At 46.2% G+C, this 16940-nt stretch overlaps 1 protein-coding gene across 1 annotated transcript in view; it reads right to left on the bottom strand.

Annotated features, from left to right (window-relative positions):
* Positions 1 to 16940, bottom strand: part of LOC135915075 (nucleolin-like) — an 82252-nt gene that overhangs the window by 51577 nt on the left and 13735 nt on the right. The window contains exons 5-7 of the mRNA XM_065448056.1: positions 12041 to 12193; positions 11333 to 11365; positions 11098 to 11221 (exon numbers count right to left, since the gene is read on the bottom strand). Coding sequence (XP_065304128.1) covers positions 11098 to 11221; positions 11333 to 11365; positions 12041 to 12193 — 310 coding nt within the window. The remainder of the gene's footprint in view (positions 1 to 11097; positions 11222 to 11332; positions 11366 to 12040; positions 12194 to 16940) is intronic.

Below are 16940 nucleotides of genomic sequence, written 5' to 3'. Positions count from 1 at the left end.
GCACCCTTTTTGAACGGAAATGGTTTCCGCGGTCCATTTCGACCGTCCCAGTTTCCCTCCTCGGCGTTCAACTTTCTACGGGTTGCGTACTCTTCGGCTAATTCAGCCGTCCTTTCCACAGTGTTTACATTACCTCTGTCTTGCACCCACAGTTTCACAACTTGGGGGATGGTTTTGTAAAACTGCTCTAGACACATGCATTCAATGATCATGTCTCTGCTGTCGTACGCTTCCGCGCTTTTAAGCCACTCGACTAGGTTGGCCTTTAAGCTATATGCAAACTCCGGATAGCCCTCGCTATCTTTCTTGCCTGTGCTCCTAAACCTTTGCCGAAAAGCTTCGGCTGAAAGGCGGTATTTCTTCAGGAGACTAGCCTTAACTTTTGCATAATCATATGCATCCTGCACACTCAGTCTGGCGATTACTTCCGCCGCCTCACACGGCAACATAGACAGCAACCGCTGTGGCCATGTACTCGGGCCGAAGTTCATCTTTTCGCAAGTCCTTTCAAAATTGCATAGGAACAAGCCTATGTCGGTCCCGACCTCAAATGGCTTTAATAGCCTGTCCATGCGGTATGATTCTGCCTCACTTGATCGTCCCAGAGCGCCTTCACTTCCTTGAGACAACTCCAAACGTTTGCTTTCAAGTTCAAGTTGCATTTTTCTTAACTCGCGATCTTTATCGCGTTCCTCCCTTTCTTTATCGCGTTCCTCCCTTTCTTTTCTCTCTCGTTCTTCTCTCTTTTTCAGAAGTTCAAACCCCAGTTCAACTTCTTCCTCACTGGCCTGTTCGGAAATGATATGCAATAATTCTGATTTTAGCATTTCCTTACGTACATCTAGGCCCAGTTCCTCACCAACAATCAACAACTCGTCTCTCAGCAGTGTCCTTAATTCCATGACTGCTGCTTTACTGCCTTGATTCTGCTCTCTAAATCTAGCTAGTAAAACACAACCTAGCTAACACACAACAATCTAGCTTCCCTACTGTTCTAAACAGAACAACCACAAAATGAAGCCTAGAGAGTCAAAGCAAAAACCAAGCACTCACCGCAGATACAGCGCCATGTCGCAAAGTCCATCCCACCGCTGCCACCAGTTGTCAGGATTGGGGGCTCAATCCCATCGTCCGTGGTCCTTTGCCAAGATTGGAGTACCGCATGAATTCGAAGGTAGCTGGCCCATGCCGTCGTCCAACTTATTTACGCTGAGATCGTTGATGAAGTGAAGAACTGTTTCTCATCGAGAACGAGGAAAAGGGTTTATTTACAGAAATTAAATCAGTCTAACATGACTGCTTGAGAAAAAGAGTATTAGTCCAACAGGACTGCATGAGAGAAGTGACTCAGTCTAACATGACTGCTCAAGAGAAGTGTGCCCAGCATTCGCACAACCACAGTTTTTATACACTCGATCCGCCGGTCATACGACGCGGCGACTGTTCGTTTACTCATCACCAACTCGCCGCTGCACTGCAGATCAGTTTACGTACACAAAGGCAACCGCGCTCTGTACACAGAGGCAACCGCGCGGGGTGCCGTTCCGGGAACTATCGGAGCCGATCGAGGGTCGCTCGTTGTTCTGCGCCACTCCGAAGCGTGAGAAGCACAAAAATACGTAGTTCCCGCGGCAGCTTGTCCATGCGTGTCAAATCAGCTCCGCGTTGGGGAACTCCGGAATCATTGTTCACGCACCGAACTAGTTCCGTCACAATGTCGAAGGGGCTGGAGGAAGGCGGCGGATTCCAGCGCAAAGGCCGCTTCTTTGAACGCCTCCCAGCTGCAGCGACGGAGAGGGAGAGGTGCGCGTCGTGTCGCCCTGTCGTAACTGTGTGGCAATCTTGTTTCGCAGTTCGCCATTCTTGACAGCAGCACTACTGCACAAGCGCATTGTGTTGTATGTTAAAGCTATTGAAGCTTGCAAGAACTGAAATTGTTGGTTTTATGTGTCCCGATAAATCCTCGCACCAGGTGTCGTGCACTTCATGTTCTTTACATCTATTTTATGCATGACTTCGCACATGTTTAACTGTTCCTAGTTGCTCCATGCATAACTCTTGTTAATTGATTCTTTTGAGCTGCAAGGTTTTCACCCTGCCTCGTTTGTAAAAGGTATAAACCACGCTGTGTCTTATCGGAATGATACCAAGGAAGCGCTTCTTTAACCCTTTGACGGTCAATGACGTAAATATACAGCGCAGCGAACAAGTCCGAAAATGGTCGATGCCATATATTTACGGCGCCGTCTGTGCATTTAAAAGCGCACCAATTTCCTAACTTTCTTTTCTGTCATGTGTTGCCACTACGTGGGGATACAGAGAATTTTTTCGTGCGCCTCCCTCTCTGTTTTCGTTGCATAGTTAGTTTTAGTGCTAGTTTGCTCCCGCACGTCTACATACTACCACTCGCGCATTGGCGTGTGCGAGAGGCCGTTTGGATTTTGTTTCGCGGGCGGTTTCGGCTTTTTGCATTTGCGAAACTGATGGCTATCTCGTTTTTGAGAACACAAAAGGCAACCGCTTGTTTCTCGCTCGTTTAGTGCTCACAGGGGTGAACATAGGAAGGATTGCCGCCGTGCATGCATTTCCGCTTCTTTTTTTTAAGACTCGCGAAAACTAACTGCCCTAGCTGGTAGGCGATGAGATGAAGATTAGCAGAAGTTTGACACACGTGTTGCTTTTTTTGATGGGCACACAACCAAACAGTTTTCTTGAGTGCGCGCACCTATGCAGTTCGATTACGCTATAGACGTACCTATTAGTGTAAGAGCAGGAACATTTGAGGCTTGCGAAATATTCCCGTGTGCGGATTTTCAAAGCCTTGAACTATGTGCATAGAAATGCATAAAATTTTTAATTGATAAGTTTAGTTCCTTTTTTATTGTTGTTATTCATGAATGAAGAGTGCATATATACCAACGCAAAATATTTTTTCTCACTTTACGGTCACCCTAGAAAAATTGCTGTGAATTTTTTTCGAGATAAGTCCCCAAGAAGAATCGGAATCTGCAATAAAATAATCGACCCTGGGCAGTCGCATAAGGCGAAAAAATCTACCCCCAAAGGGTTAACAGCTTTATTCTTTTCGCCCAAGGGCATCTTAGATATTGTGTTTTCTTGGGAAATGTGTTAAGAAAATAGGCAGTTCAGGGCGAGAATTGCGAACAGTTGCTGCATATAGTAATTTTGTTCCATTTTTCGCTGAAAAGTTCGCGTCACGTTTGGGAAGTCATCACACCTCGATGCTGCCTGAGCAGACTTAACACGCTGAGTGATTTGTTTGTTTCATACGTAGTCCCTTCTTGCATGTGAATTTTGTACTACACTGAGTTTTTTCTTATGTTTATGCTGCAGAGGATTAAACCCGGCCTTGCCGCCAGCGCTCATTTACGACTGGCGCTGTTCTGCCTTTAAATATATCATGTGGCACCTCCCTCTAGTAAAACAAAAAAAAGTACTGAAAAGTTAGACTTTAGCTTTGTACATTTCCAAGCAGCTCCCTTGGGGATTAGAAAATTGCAAAAACTGCAGCAGGAACGGCAGTTCATCGGCGTATGCAGCACAAGTGCATCGGCGGTACAGCACTAACACATGCTTTTATTTAATGGGGTCGAGACACGAAAATTTTCGTTGATGCGTTCTTCAATTCAAGCGTTGCGTACTGCTTCAGGAAGCACGATACACACTGCAGCATTCATATATACCCGATAAATAATTTAATAATAGCATTATTATACCGAGCGATTTCGTTTTGTGGTCTCCGGGTGATGCTATGACGTCATAGGAAAGGAAATGCAACACGGCTTGGTCACATGGGTCACAAAAATAGTGACCTAAAACTATGCTGCGTCATCTGCTCGCGCATACGCATGCTCTGCCAGCAGAGGTAAACAACTGGTAATTCGAAGTGCATGTCGCAGTTATTATAATTATTGCGAAGAGCGACATCAACGATAAGAAAATATTGCAGTTTGTGAGAGTCGGTGATTCATTCCGAAGCGCTGTAAGCTATAGCTTTGAAGTGAACCAGAAAAGGCCTAGCGACGATATCGGCTGCGCTGAACGATCAGAGGCAGTGAGGCTGCCGTCGCTGCCGTCGCTGCCAGAGTGACCACTCCTCGGTCGCTGAATGGCCGCTTCGCCGTACGGCTGCAGCACAAACGGGTCCTGGGCCCGTCCTCTCTAGGGCAAGGAAATCTCGCCGTTCGCGAGCGAAACCGCCATCGCACGGGGGCCCGCGAACGGCAAAGGGCATGCGGCGAGTTTCCGTGCCGGTAATGTGGACGGGCCTTCACATTGAGAAAGGCCAAGCAAATGACAGACCGCTCTGAGCTGCCGAACTATGCGACTCGCGGATGCTAGGTCAACTGCTCTCCGCGACAGCACTGTGCATGTCTCGGTCAGCCAGGGGCCAGGGTTAGCTCGGTTACAGTGTTCTAGAAGCCTGTAGCACAGAGAAAGGATTTTTAGATTGACAGGAAGCTGAGTTAGTTGGTTAGGATTCATAATGCAAATTAAGGGGCAATTGCGTTCAGAAACGGACACAAAAGGAGAGAAGCGGACAACACGAACGCCGCATATCCTGGTGCCTTTCGGAGTCGGCCGGCTAGCGTTACACTCGACGTGTAAAGGCCCGTCCCCATAACCAGCACGGCAACTCGCCGCACGCAGTTTGCCGTTCGCGGGCCGCCATGCAGCGTTCGTGTTGTCCACTTCTCTCCTCCTGTGTCCATGTCTGCACACCTTACCCCTTCTTTGCATTAAGAAAGGATTTCTATATGCCTGTAGCTCGGTCATAGTGACGGCTATGCTCGGTCGCTGGGCTCAGCCGTAATCGGCATTTCATCGCTACTCATCATACGTCACGTTTTTGTGCTAGTGTACCATGACATCAATATTTTCGTTCCTCCGCTGTGACATCATAACTGCCGCGCTAGCGATGGGTCTCGACCATGAGAAGGAGCTTTAATTGACTTTTTGGAGCTGAATTAAAATTTTGAAATGTTTGCAGCATCCAATACCTCGTTGTGGGTCTCCTTGCATACGGAAGCAGCCGACAACATACTTTTTAGAGCCTCAAATTTTGGTGTCCCAACCCCTTTAACTTGTGCATTTGGCGACTTCGTTGACTGGTGTAAGCATTTCCATCAATAAATTCGCAATTAGTCTTCTTGAGGCGACTTTGACCGCACTTATTCGGCGATGTCACATGTATTCATCTGCAGAAAAATCACAACGGCACATGCAGACACAGCACCGTGTGGATTTGTTTGATACAAGTCTGCACTAACGACGGGTGCTTAGTATCGAGGTACAGAAGCAGCATTACGGCAAGGGTAGAATTTAAAAAAGAACTATTGAGACATCACATTACTCAACAAAATTTATCGGCTAGTTAACATGAGCTACACTTCATGCAACTGGGGTTCATGGCGTTTGGCTGTGGGACACACCTGGCATGTATGTGTACCATGTTGTCCCAAACACCGGTAACGTGTTCATACCCGCTCCCACAGCGATCAGTCTTCCCTAAAGCTGTCACCGCAGAAGCAGCAGCCTGGGACCCCAACAAAGGAGAAACCGCAGGCCCCAAACTTCAGCCATCCTTGTTGCGAAGGGTTGTCGTCTGCTACTGCTCTCGCACGTACTGTTGGAAGCGGCCGCTAGGTGGCTATCAGTGGCACCTCTATAGGCGGTACACAAGGCGTATGCAAGAGTTGGAGATGTTTTGAACGGAGCCTCCTTGCTGCCCCACGAAGTGGCGCTGCTGCACATCCCCGCTCATCATCATTTTTGCCTGGTTCGTGGCTACAGCAGTTCCGGTCTCAGCTTAGTAAGCCATGTCAAGACAATCCAGCAGCTGATTTGCTTCTTTCACCGTGCTCAACGCTGTGAGTAGGCTACGTTTTTGTTTGTGCGACTGGTGCCAGCGTGGTGGTGTTTGCTTTGTGTGCTGTGTCGAGGTTGCGGTGATCCAACGCGGCATACGGAAACATTGCGTCAAGTGTCTAATGGCGCCGACAGTGCCCGCGCAGACTGCGCTGGGGAATGCCGGCAAGCGGGTGCCAGGACGCCTAGGATTTGTCGCCTTCCGATGTGCCCCTACTGACGCCGAAAATGTTCTTCCGAGACCTGCGCAGTGGTTGCATTGCGATTCCGGACACCGTCTCATTTGACAGTTTCACAGGTGCTGATACCGCTGTACTGACTTGCGCAGAACTCAACGACGGCGAGATCATTCGTCAGGTTTCTGCTGCGCCACCGAACGATGATTCCGAGTCGGAAGATGACGCACCATGTGCTACGCTGCCGTCGCATGCGGAGCGTGTACAAGCAGTGACTGTGCTTTCAGCCGCCTATAGTGACCGTACGACCCTCTCCGAGGTCCAGGCTTATCCGAGTGCGGGTAAACGGAATGGCGTGCAACAGCGCATTCACGATTTCTTAAAGCCTACTGCCAAGCCCGAATAAGTGCGTGGAAATAAAGGAGTTTTTTTTTTCTTAATCTGCTTTTTTGGACACCTGTTTATTCGGACATTTCCGCAGTCCCCGTGAGGTCCGAATAAACGGTCGGCGACTGTATTTGGCTAAATGCAAGGGAGGGGACAGGGCCTGGCCACTTGACCTTGCAGTTTCACATGACGAGCAGATGCGCAAACGCGAATGATCTGCACGGTGCAGCCATCTGGTGGCACAGAGCTCAACCTAAACACAGTAGCAGTAACCGGAAGTAGATGACACGACGTGCCATGATGACTCGGAGCTAGTGAAGGCGGAGCAGTTTAGCCCCGATCACTCGGCGAACGAGTTGAGTAAAAGCATGGCTATGGAGGAGGGTAACTTGTAGTCATCCGTAGCTCTCTTAATGAGAGACGCTTCACACAAGCTGTGTTGCGAATGATTAACTTGAGCTGTACCCTACGCGTCTGCAAAATTTGTCCTAACCATTTCAGGGGTCCTTTAAGAAAAGACAGAACGCTGACCAAAGTGGCGTGGTCAAATGGGTTAGAAGGCATTTCCGCTTCCACACAGAAGCCTTGTTTACAGAGTTCTAAGTTTGATACCTCAAGCTTAGGTTCACTTCAGTAAGCTCTTCAAGCATCTTGCATAGGCATTAGTCTATCTTTTTTTCCTTATTATAAGTTTGCTTCCCAACCAGACGAGATGTTGTCCTATTGAAACAGAATGCTAGTGTACAGGAAATATAACAATGCAGATTGAGAATCAATGCAATGCTGGAGCGTAACGAGACAAAAATTAAAAGGTATGCAGCCTCACTGTAGGGACTGGGCAACACGATTTATCCTGCTGCATTTTTTCTCGGGTGTCTTGCATGATATGCAACATTGTGGGCCAACATTGTAAGCCAACTACAGCACACGCATACATCTTAGCTTGGCCTGCAGTACCTATGGTACATGCCAAAAAAACGTCTAGACTTAAATTACCCTAGCAGTCAAACTTTCAGCCACCATTCCTTTAACCCACTTACCGGCTATTTGGAACTCTCTGGAGCATGAACATTTAACAAAAGCACTTGCAGAAAAATCTTATCCTTGACCTATAGCTAACATGCTACATTTAAATCTGCCAACCTAAAGTTTAGTAGTAATTTGGCCAGTCGTAAACAGTATGATCAATGCGAAGTGGAAAACATGGTTTCACAGATGGGTATGCATGTTTGGGTTGAATTGCTATTCTGATAGGGGTCAATTATAAATGGCAAATCCCTTGGGCAGTCTGCATGGACTTCCTTACACTCTCAAGTCTTCACAATAAGGTTGAAGAAACACTATTACCAGGTCACGCTACGAGGCATTACCTTATCCAAGTGCAGTTTCGCACTTTAGAAAATAAAATGCTTTAAAAATATTCACTTTTAGGGACTAATCACTCTTGCACATGCTTTACTAAATGTACAGCTCTACTTATAAGGTATATCAAAATTGAATATCTAATGTTCGCATTGCAGACACACTGACTTGCAACAAATTTGCTTGACAAACTTATAGGTGAAGATACTCCTTAAAGGGACACTAAGGCGAAACGATAAATCAGTTTAGACTAATGAAGAATTGTTTCAGAACCCTGCAGGCAGTCATTTCAAAAAAATATTTTGATTATTAGATGAGAAAATGAAGGTCCAAGTACCAGTATTTGAATTTCGCGCCGAAACCCCAGCGCCGGTACGTCAGCGTGACGTCAGGGATTCCAAAGTATGTTTTCGCATTTGGGCCACGTTGGATGAGTAAAGGTTCCCGAAACTTGCCATGTTTAATATTTGGTTCCTTTAGAACACAATGTAGTAAATCTGTACCGCTATATATAATTAGTAGACCCTAGAAGATGCCATAAAAATCCATGACGTCACAGCCACCAGCTGCGGGAACTTAAGTAGGCGTCACCGCCCGTATTTCGTTCTTGCGCTTTTTCTGGCTCACCAAACGTCTCACCAAACACCAAACGGTGTTGTAGAAAGGTAATACCCCTGTCACACGGGCGTTTGGAAGGCCTTCCAACCGATAGTCAGTTGACTCAAAGGTGAAGTTCGAGCTGCTACACGGGCCGTTCCGAAAGCCGCCGAGTCAATGGTCTATCGAGTCAACGGAGCACCTTACAACTCTATCGAAATCTCGATGGCCTTTGAGCAACGGAAGCGGAAACAGCGCGAACATGCCTTCTCGTTCACATTGTGCTCGTACTCACGGTTAGAAAGAACAAATCAAACCAAATGCTCTTAAAACACTGTATGCGAGTGTTATTCATTATTCAATAAACTGTTTTTGCCACTTGACATGTGCGAACACACACCAGAACGGCAGCCGCATCGAGCGGCGCAAACGTTGCCGCAGTTTCGCTACTCAACAACTTAAAAACTAAACATATATGTATGGCGGCAATGTATAAACAAATTTTTTTTTAATGTATAAACAAATATAAAAGAAATTATAGTGATTTTAAATGGTTTTAATGTTGTTTAACTTTTCGTGACATGAAAACGAAAATAAAGATCCGCAGCGCCACACAATTGTGCGAGAAACGCCTGAACTACTCAACGGCCTTTCAATAGTGCCGTGTAGCAGCGTGACAACTCCTTTGAGTCGATAAGAGTTGTGGCGTTTCAAAGGCCGTTGACTGGAAGGCCTTCCAAATGTGCCCGTGTGACACAGGTATAATTTACTGATGCAGAAGGAATCATTTTTCACTTTAGTGTCCCTTTGAAAAAAAACTTTCACCTAGGACTTTGAAATTTGGTTGTTACAGTTCTAGATGATTTTCAAATTGCCATCAGTTTTATTACAGCTGTAGTAGTTCAGAGTTCAAACAGTTTTTTTTTTGGTGTGTGTGTGTGCACACATTTTAGCTTAGAATTTTTAACGGAGCATCGTGCCTTAACTTTTTTTGCACCACATAAAGGCTAGAATACCGAGATATGTGCATAACACACTACATTTCCAACAAAAGATCACCAGAATCACATTATATTTTACATTATCTGTATCAGCATTTCAAATATTTAGTTGAAAAATATTGCAAGGGGTATCAGTATGTTATATATATATGTCAAAACTCTACGTTGTCCGAAAAGGCTCTGTGCAAAATTTTCTTTAAGGGACTGACAACTGGCCAGAACGTGTTGTGAGACATTGATGGAAATGAAATTACTATGATATATACTGACATAATCCAGCGCGCTGTCTGCGATTTAAGTAGGAATTCTAATCTTAAATTGGCCAAGAAAGTCTCAAAAACCAGTAAGTTGCGTCGTCTGGCAGTGAAATCTTAGTACTCCAAATGCAGTGTATGAGATTACTTCACCTAAGTTGGCTGTTATTAAATACAGCATACGTATTGCTTAAAATTGCAGTTCGTATATTATTAGACACTTGCCCTTTATTGTATGCATATTGCGAAATGAAGTAAGTCCACGCTAACGAGGGGCACACGTCTCACAATGCATGGCGATGCACATGCTGTTGTAACCGTGAGAGTTTGCAAGTACCCAGAGTTGTGTGGTCTGTCTCCGTGCGAGATACAGAATGCCAACGACTAGTGTCGCAAACAGGTGCCAGCATGACATTAGCCCACGCGTGGCTATGGCAGCACTCTGAACTGGATATCAGAGGTAAAAGCTTAGTTTCACTTTTGAGAACTTGGCTCGGCTAAGAAAAACAACTGGTTAATAATCAAAGCAGTTTGGCAGGAAACCACGAAAACACGTAGCTATTATTTTAGAAATAACAACACCTTGGAAAACATGAGACGCAAAAACATAGGCTTGATTTAACAAAATAGTACTTCTTCACAGCTACAGCTGCACTTGTTTGCCTCCCACCAATGTCAGTGTACAATCGCTATCTCCCTCACCTATCACTGTTTACAGTCAAGTTTCCTCACTGAAGATTAAATTCTGATTAACAATGTTCCACGGTGTTTTCCACCTTATCACTTTATATTAGACACTGGCCAGTAACCTTTCCATTGCACTAAAAATGGATACCATGAAAATTGGTTGTCAGACCCTTAGAGCACAAAAGTTTGTACACACACGTGAAAACTGCATCAAAATGAAAATTGAGAAAAAGAATTTGAAAGTGACTTAAATGGCCAGGAGAGAAGCTGAAAACATACTACCAAAAGAACAATTTTTCTGTATTTCCCAACGAAGATACAAAGCTTGAAGGTGTCTCGTCTACGAGATTGAGGCTTGCTCTACCTCTCTGCACATACTGCAATGGTGTACAACACTGAAGAGCACAGAGGCAGGCGTTCAGAGATAGCAGACAAGACTAAATTTGCAGTTTCAAGAGCCACCACAACAGATTCACATTGATTTTTCACTAATTTCTTGTATGAATTAAGCCTTGATTTTTGAGGACATAGAAGTTAAATGACCAAGAATAATTTCACAAGTAATAACTCAAATCTGAGAAATCTCTCAAAACCCCAATTCTTGAGGTCCATCTTTCCTTAAAATTAGTAGCAACATGTCTGCGCACGCTAACTTGCACTTTCCACCTTGTTCACACAAATAAAATAAAATGTTAAGCCTGGTTACAAGTACAAAATCTTTAAAAAATTGTCCAAGGAGCTTACAATTTCTCGCCCAATTTGACATTCGTTCGCACACTGACAATGTCGGGGGACAGGTCCTTCACTTCCTCAACAGCGCAGCCTTTTGGGAGATTGCCCACATACAGGAACAACTTGTCGTATTCATCTGCAAACAAGATGGAAAGTGGCCACCTGTACAGACTCATTGCTACAAGGAAACGCGGCTGCTGCTCGGTTTCTTTTGGAGAAGCGATGTGCAAACCAACAATGTCCTTACCTACGTCCATGAGGAGTGACCTTGGAATGCCATCTAGATAAAGCAGAAGAGGAGGTTTACATCAGCTACTACCGAAATTTTGCACTGAACTACATTGAATGGGTGTAGCACACACCCAAACTTTTTATTTTAATTGACAATGCACATTGCTTTAAGATTATGCATCCCCATATTGCCTGCCTTGCTCCACTACTTCAACATGAAAACATTCCACTTACGATTAAGACTCGATGCTTTAATACGCTACCAAACATATATACTGCATCCACAGCATGGCAGCATGTTGCCAGCATTCTGAATGCTTCCCATCCCAATCACACCAGCATGGCAGAACTCAGATTATCACAACAAGGTCAAACTTCCAGTATCCCACGCAGAGGACAACGCTCTGCTACAAGCACAGTAACATAGCTGAATTTACAGGCTCCTTGCCTTCAGCCATTCATGCAAGTTTATGGGGAACGACACATAGTGAATCACATAACATAGTTATTTTTATTAAAAAAAGTGGGACTGCAATGAATAAAAGAGAACAAAATCAATGAGGAGGGAATCGGTAATACATCAATCTTTACAATCACAATGGTTAAAAAATGTGGGTGCGACATTGGTGTGTGTGTGTGTTGCATGACTGCCACAAGCGTGTCACCCGTGTGGCCCCCATGACCCGTGTTACTGATCAATATTATGGCCGACTGGACCGTGCACCTCCTTGCTTGGCTTTCTTGCTTGTCTGCTCTGTGGGCCCCTCATCTGCTTTACGTTTGGCCTGCGGTGCTTTGGATGGCTTCTTGACCTTGATGGTTACTTCCTCCTCTTCCTCCTCATCTTCTTCGTCATCGTCGTCGTCGTCGTCCTCCTCTGTAAGGCAATGCCACAGGAATTTCATTATTTTGGCAGGAACTAGGACTCCCACACGCATACTGCAATAGTGAGACTTCTCAATACAATAACTTAGGTGAAATAGCTCATCAATGCATTTGTTCTCGCATTTCAATGGCCCATTGCTGCAGCTGCCAATGCCAGCCATCAGCCTGTCTTCCATTTGTATTTTAAAATTATTCCACTCATTAATATTTTCATAGAGAAAACCCATGAAAACCATGGAGCAAATAATGAGTGTGCAAATACAGTTAACATTCCATTTTTTGGACTTCCTAAGGACTACGAAAACATTCGAAAAATGCATGCCCTTTACAGCTCCCGAAGGCTCAAATCACAACAGGCATGTCCAAAATAGCTCTGAAGGCCTGCCAGTCATTAATAAGGCTTATCGGTGCTCGTACTGTAACAAGAGACGGCAGGTGCATGAGTGTATAATTAAGGAATGCATACTGTGTCCTGCGATAGTGGCCTCTTTCTACTCTTTGTACGCATCACTGCAATACATTGCATACGCTTGACCACGTAACATCACTGTATTGAAGCACCGACTTTTGGGAACATGCATTATATATCTCTAGACTTGCTGTGCTTTCCATGCTTAAGGGGGGAAGAGGGGATCAGATCGCAAAAATCTCAAAAAAGATCTATTTTTGGCAACGACGTGTTTCGGTATCTGCAATGCCTAATCTACATTGTATCAAAATGGTTTGACTGAAAACGCACTAAAAGTGCCCGAAAAAAATTAATTTATCAGCGCGTAGGGCGAGAAAACAGCTTTAAATCGCGTAAAATCACCGCAGTTCGCGGAGCCCTAACCCGTCTTTCCCGCCACCAAACGCCGCCATCTTGGTATCGTTCGAAAGCTCGAAGTTTCGCCATTCCGTTTCTGAATTCTTCGGTCATCGCCATCTTGTAACAAACACACAAACACAAAAGAAGCGCGGGTCTGCTAGAGGCGGTCACACGGGCCATGCGATCAAAGCGGGCCTCCAATTGGTTGCCGTACTGAAAGGCGTCTCGCCATTGGTTGCTGCTGCAGCAGCAGGCAAGCTGGCAACAACAGCGGACCGCAGTTGTCCGCTTTGAAAACCATGCCGGCCGGCGTCTTTCTTCGTTTGACACTCACAGAATTCGGATTTATGAAAGCTCCCAGGCCAGTGATGGATCGTCGCTCGTTCGAAAAGAACTTTTAAACGAAGCATGCCTTCGGAAAACGAAAGCGCGAGCCTCCTATGGCGAGAAAAAGACGCCGACCAGCGGGAGAAGTGGAGAACCCGACTGAACACACAGATAACGTGCCGCGTTATCTTGCACCGTGCGATTCCAGCAGCGAAGCCAACAATCGCCCTGTGACATCGACACCGATAACCAAGCCACCAGAAGACGTGCCAACGGAGGCTCTCGCACCTGTGCGTACGGCCGCAGCAACAGAGATCGCGTTGTTGGAGGCAACGCGGGTCGAAGGTCTCCATCGCCGGCAGAGACTGTGTGGGTTTCCGATGCATCGTGCGACAGGGACACGCAGCCTGCGAGTGAGCCCCAACCGTCGACGAGCTACATACTGTATGGTGACTCAAGGCTCACCAGACGAATTGTCGCACGATTCAGACGCGCCTCGAGCCGCGTTTTGTGTCAGCCGTGATTGCAGAAGCGCAGTCATTACTGAAGGATTCGCCCGCGCCGCTGATTGGCCAAAGCACGCACGCCCCCAGCACGCCTCGCTCATATTGGTCTGGCGCCGTTTGAGTGCCGATTCCCGCGTGCCGGACAGGCTGGTCGCTCTCGTGCGCGCTGCATGTTTGTCTCTGTGGTTTCATCACACCGCTGTGAACGTTCGGCCGCTCGCTTCTCGACAACGTTTGATAAAAGGTCTTTTTCGCTACCCGAATGGCTGGAGGAGATAGTCGTCTGAAGACTACTACGCGTGAAGCGTTCGGCAAGGCGCGAAGGTGGCCGTGGAATGCGCGATAGAAGACGATAAGCCTATTGCCATATTGTTAGTCCATTAAAAGTTACAGTGAACTGAAAGTTCAAACTCGTTTTTCTCAGCTTCATTTTTTTGGACACTGCACACTGCCTTACAGGGGATCTTCATATGTCCTTTATAAGTACCAGCAAAATGTTTGGTATCAATATATTTCTGTCAAATGGATCTAGCCGGTGATGCTATATATTTATTTCTAAAGTTGCCGGCAAAATTTTAATCGCCACTAAATACAAATGAAAATTAGCAAAAATATTGAAATTATGTTTACATCTGTATTTTTTTGCATTATAATTGCACTGAGAACAATAAAAATAGCATCACCGGCTAGAGCTACTCTCTGGCGTTCTGGCCGTATACTTTGCTTTTCCTTTTGACACAGTTAAGTTTTTGAAAAGCCCCGTAATAAATTGATTGAACTTTTGTATTGAAAACTTTGCATCATTTGTTCTAATGAAGATATACAAAACGTAATTGAATATTTGCAATCAGCAGAAAAAACTGAACAATACTGTTAAATAACATCGCGTTCACACTAAAATTAACAAAATTAGTTTTGGGACCCACGTCTCCCCTTAACGTGCACTTAAATCTAAGTACACAGGTGTTTTCGCATTTCACCTCCACCAAATTGCGGCCGATGTGGCCGGGATTCAATCCCGCAACCTCGTGCTGAGCAGCCCAACACCATAGCCACTGAGCAACCACGGCGGGTGCGAACACTAGATGTGCGAGAACTCAAGGCGCATCAAGGCACCAAACGTCTCGGCTCAACCTTTGCACTTGCCCCAGCGAGATTACGTCCAAGTTAAGGGGGGACGCGGGTCTTGAAATCGCGAAAAATGGTCAAAAATTGCGTTTTTGAAGTCTTTAATGTCCCAACTATGCCTTTACAAAATATTATGGCTCAATTCCTACTCGAAGTATAATAAAAACGGCAATTTAGAAACGTCGGTGAGCCGAAACTGAACGCCAAGCGCGAAGGTTTGCCTCATTTTCAAGCTGCCATAGCTCCGCGCGACGCGAACCGATCGGCGCCATCTTGGTCTCGTTTGAAAGCTGGTTTCCCGCTCTCCATTCTGGCGCCCCTCGGCACGCTGTAGACCCCCGTGCAGCGCAGCGATCGGCACCTGTTCTCAAGCGGGAAATCGTCGCGAGACAGCCGCTGATTGGGTGAAACGGGCGCCTCCTCGAGATGCAGCCCTCTGATTGGCCGTGACGCATGCTTCGCCTGCCGCGGCCCCGCGGCCGCGTTGTTCGACTCCTTCACGTCGTCTGCTTTCGCCGCACGTCGTTTTCGCGCAGCTCTCTGTTTCCTAGTATTTTTCGTTCTGTCTTTTTCTTTATCGTTCTTGTTGATATTTTGGCTATTGAGTCGCTTTTTAACCACGAATTTCTTGCTTTTGCGTGCCTGGTGTCTTTGTTCCACGTGTCACGATGGCGCGAGACGCGCGCTTGAAAGCAAGCACGCGAAAAGCAGTCAGCAAAAATAGACGCGCATGGAATAAGAGCGCTACATCGTCGGGAACTACAGCTTCGGTGATGCCGCAAGCTGCTGTGCCCTTGGTGGATGCGGCTGGACTGAGCTCGCCAACAGCAGCTTCGCCGGTGGACGCGGCTGAACAAACCCCGTCGACGCTAGCTTCGCCGGTGGACGCGGCAGGACAGTGCCGATCGGTGTCAACTTCGGTGTTACCGCAAGTCTCTGCAGTGCCGGTGGATGCGCCTGGACTAAGCCCATCGAAAATGCCAACTTTTGAGACGCTGTAAGTCGCTTCGGATTCCGTGTCGTCGGAAGCGGCCGAGCCGGCTGGCCTAAGCCTAACGTCGACTTCGGCGTTTCCGCACGCCGCTTCGGTGCCGACGGACGCGGCTGGACCGAGCTCGCGTGCTCAAAGCTTCGACACGGTGTTTTTCACGGAGGCGGAGTGCGCGGGGCGCGAAAAATACGCAGACAACATTAAAACTTCATTGGCGAAGAAGTCCGCGACTTCCCGCAACTTCGAGCTAATGAACGTCGGCACAGCAAGTGAAGACGACGATCGCGGCAGAGTACATCATCGTTGATCTCTCTGTGCTAAAGAAACTGTTGAACACGCATGTTTCTTTGCTGGCTGTTGAAAGAGCTGTTGCAGAAGCAGTTTCTCGCTTCAACCAAGGAATGGCAGCAACCAGCAGAGCTGTTGCAGCACAGCTTGGTTACAGTTCTGGTAGCTGCCTCATTCGTAGGAGCCTTGAAAAAGATAAACAGAGGCTGTGCAGGTCTGATAAAAGTCACACCAATGCTGAAAAGGTGATGAAGAGGATGGCCAAGAAGCACAAGCCTGACAGAACCCAGGACTACTGCCCAGGACTTTTGTGAATGTGTGGCAGATTCATAGAAAATAGCAAGTGACTTTCTGAGCTTCTTTTTGGCAAGTGCCAACGCAATACAGAGGTTTTCACAATCTTTACATGAACAGATTTCTGCAAGTTTGGTGTTATTGTGTTCAGTAATGACTGGGCTGCATGCTAAAGCATTAAATTTTTCCATGTGATAGGTAAACAAAAGTGGCAGAGTAAGCAAAACTTTGAATGCAATTTTCTCAGCTTTGCTTTTTTGATCAAATCCCTTTGCCTTACAGAACTTTTCATAATGTTTGCATCAACTGATTTTATTGAATTAGTTATTTTTTTTTCAGTAAAACTTCAGCTACATCCTAAAGCTTTCCATTTTTCATTAAACCCAATAGACGAGCA

Source organism: Dermacentor albipictus, chromosome 1 (genome assembly GCF_038994185.2).
Source record: "Dermacentor albipictus isolate Rhodes 1998 colony chromosome 1, USDA_Dalb.pri_finalv2, whole genome shotgun sequence".
Classification (NCBI taxonomy): Eukaryota; Metazoa; Arthropoda; class Arachnida; order Ixodida; family Ixodidae; genus Dermacentor; species Dermacentor albipictus.
The sequence above is the reverse complement of the archived record's forward strand: the minus strand, read 5'-3'. Positions and strand labels throughout refer to the sequence as shown.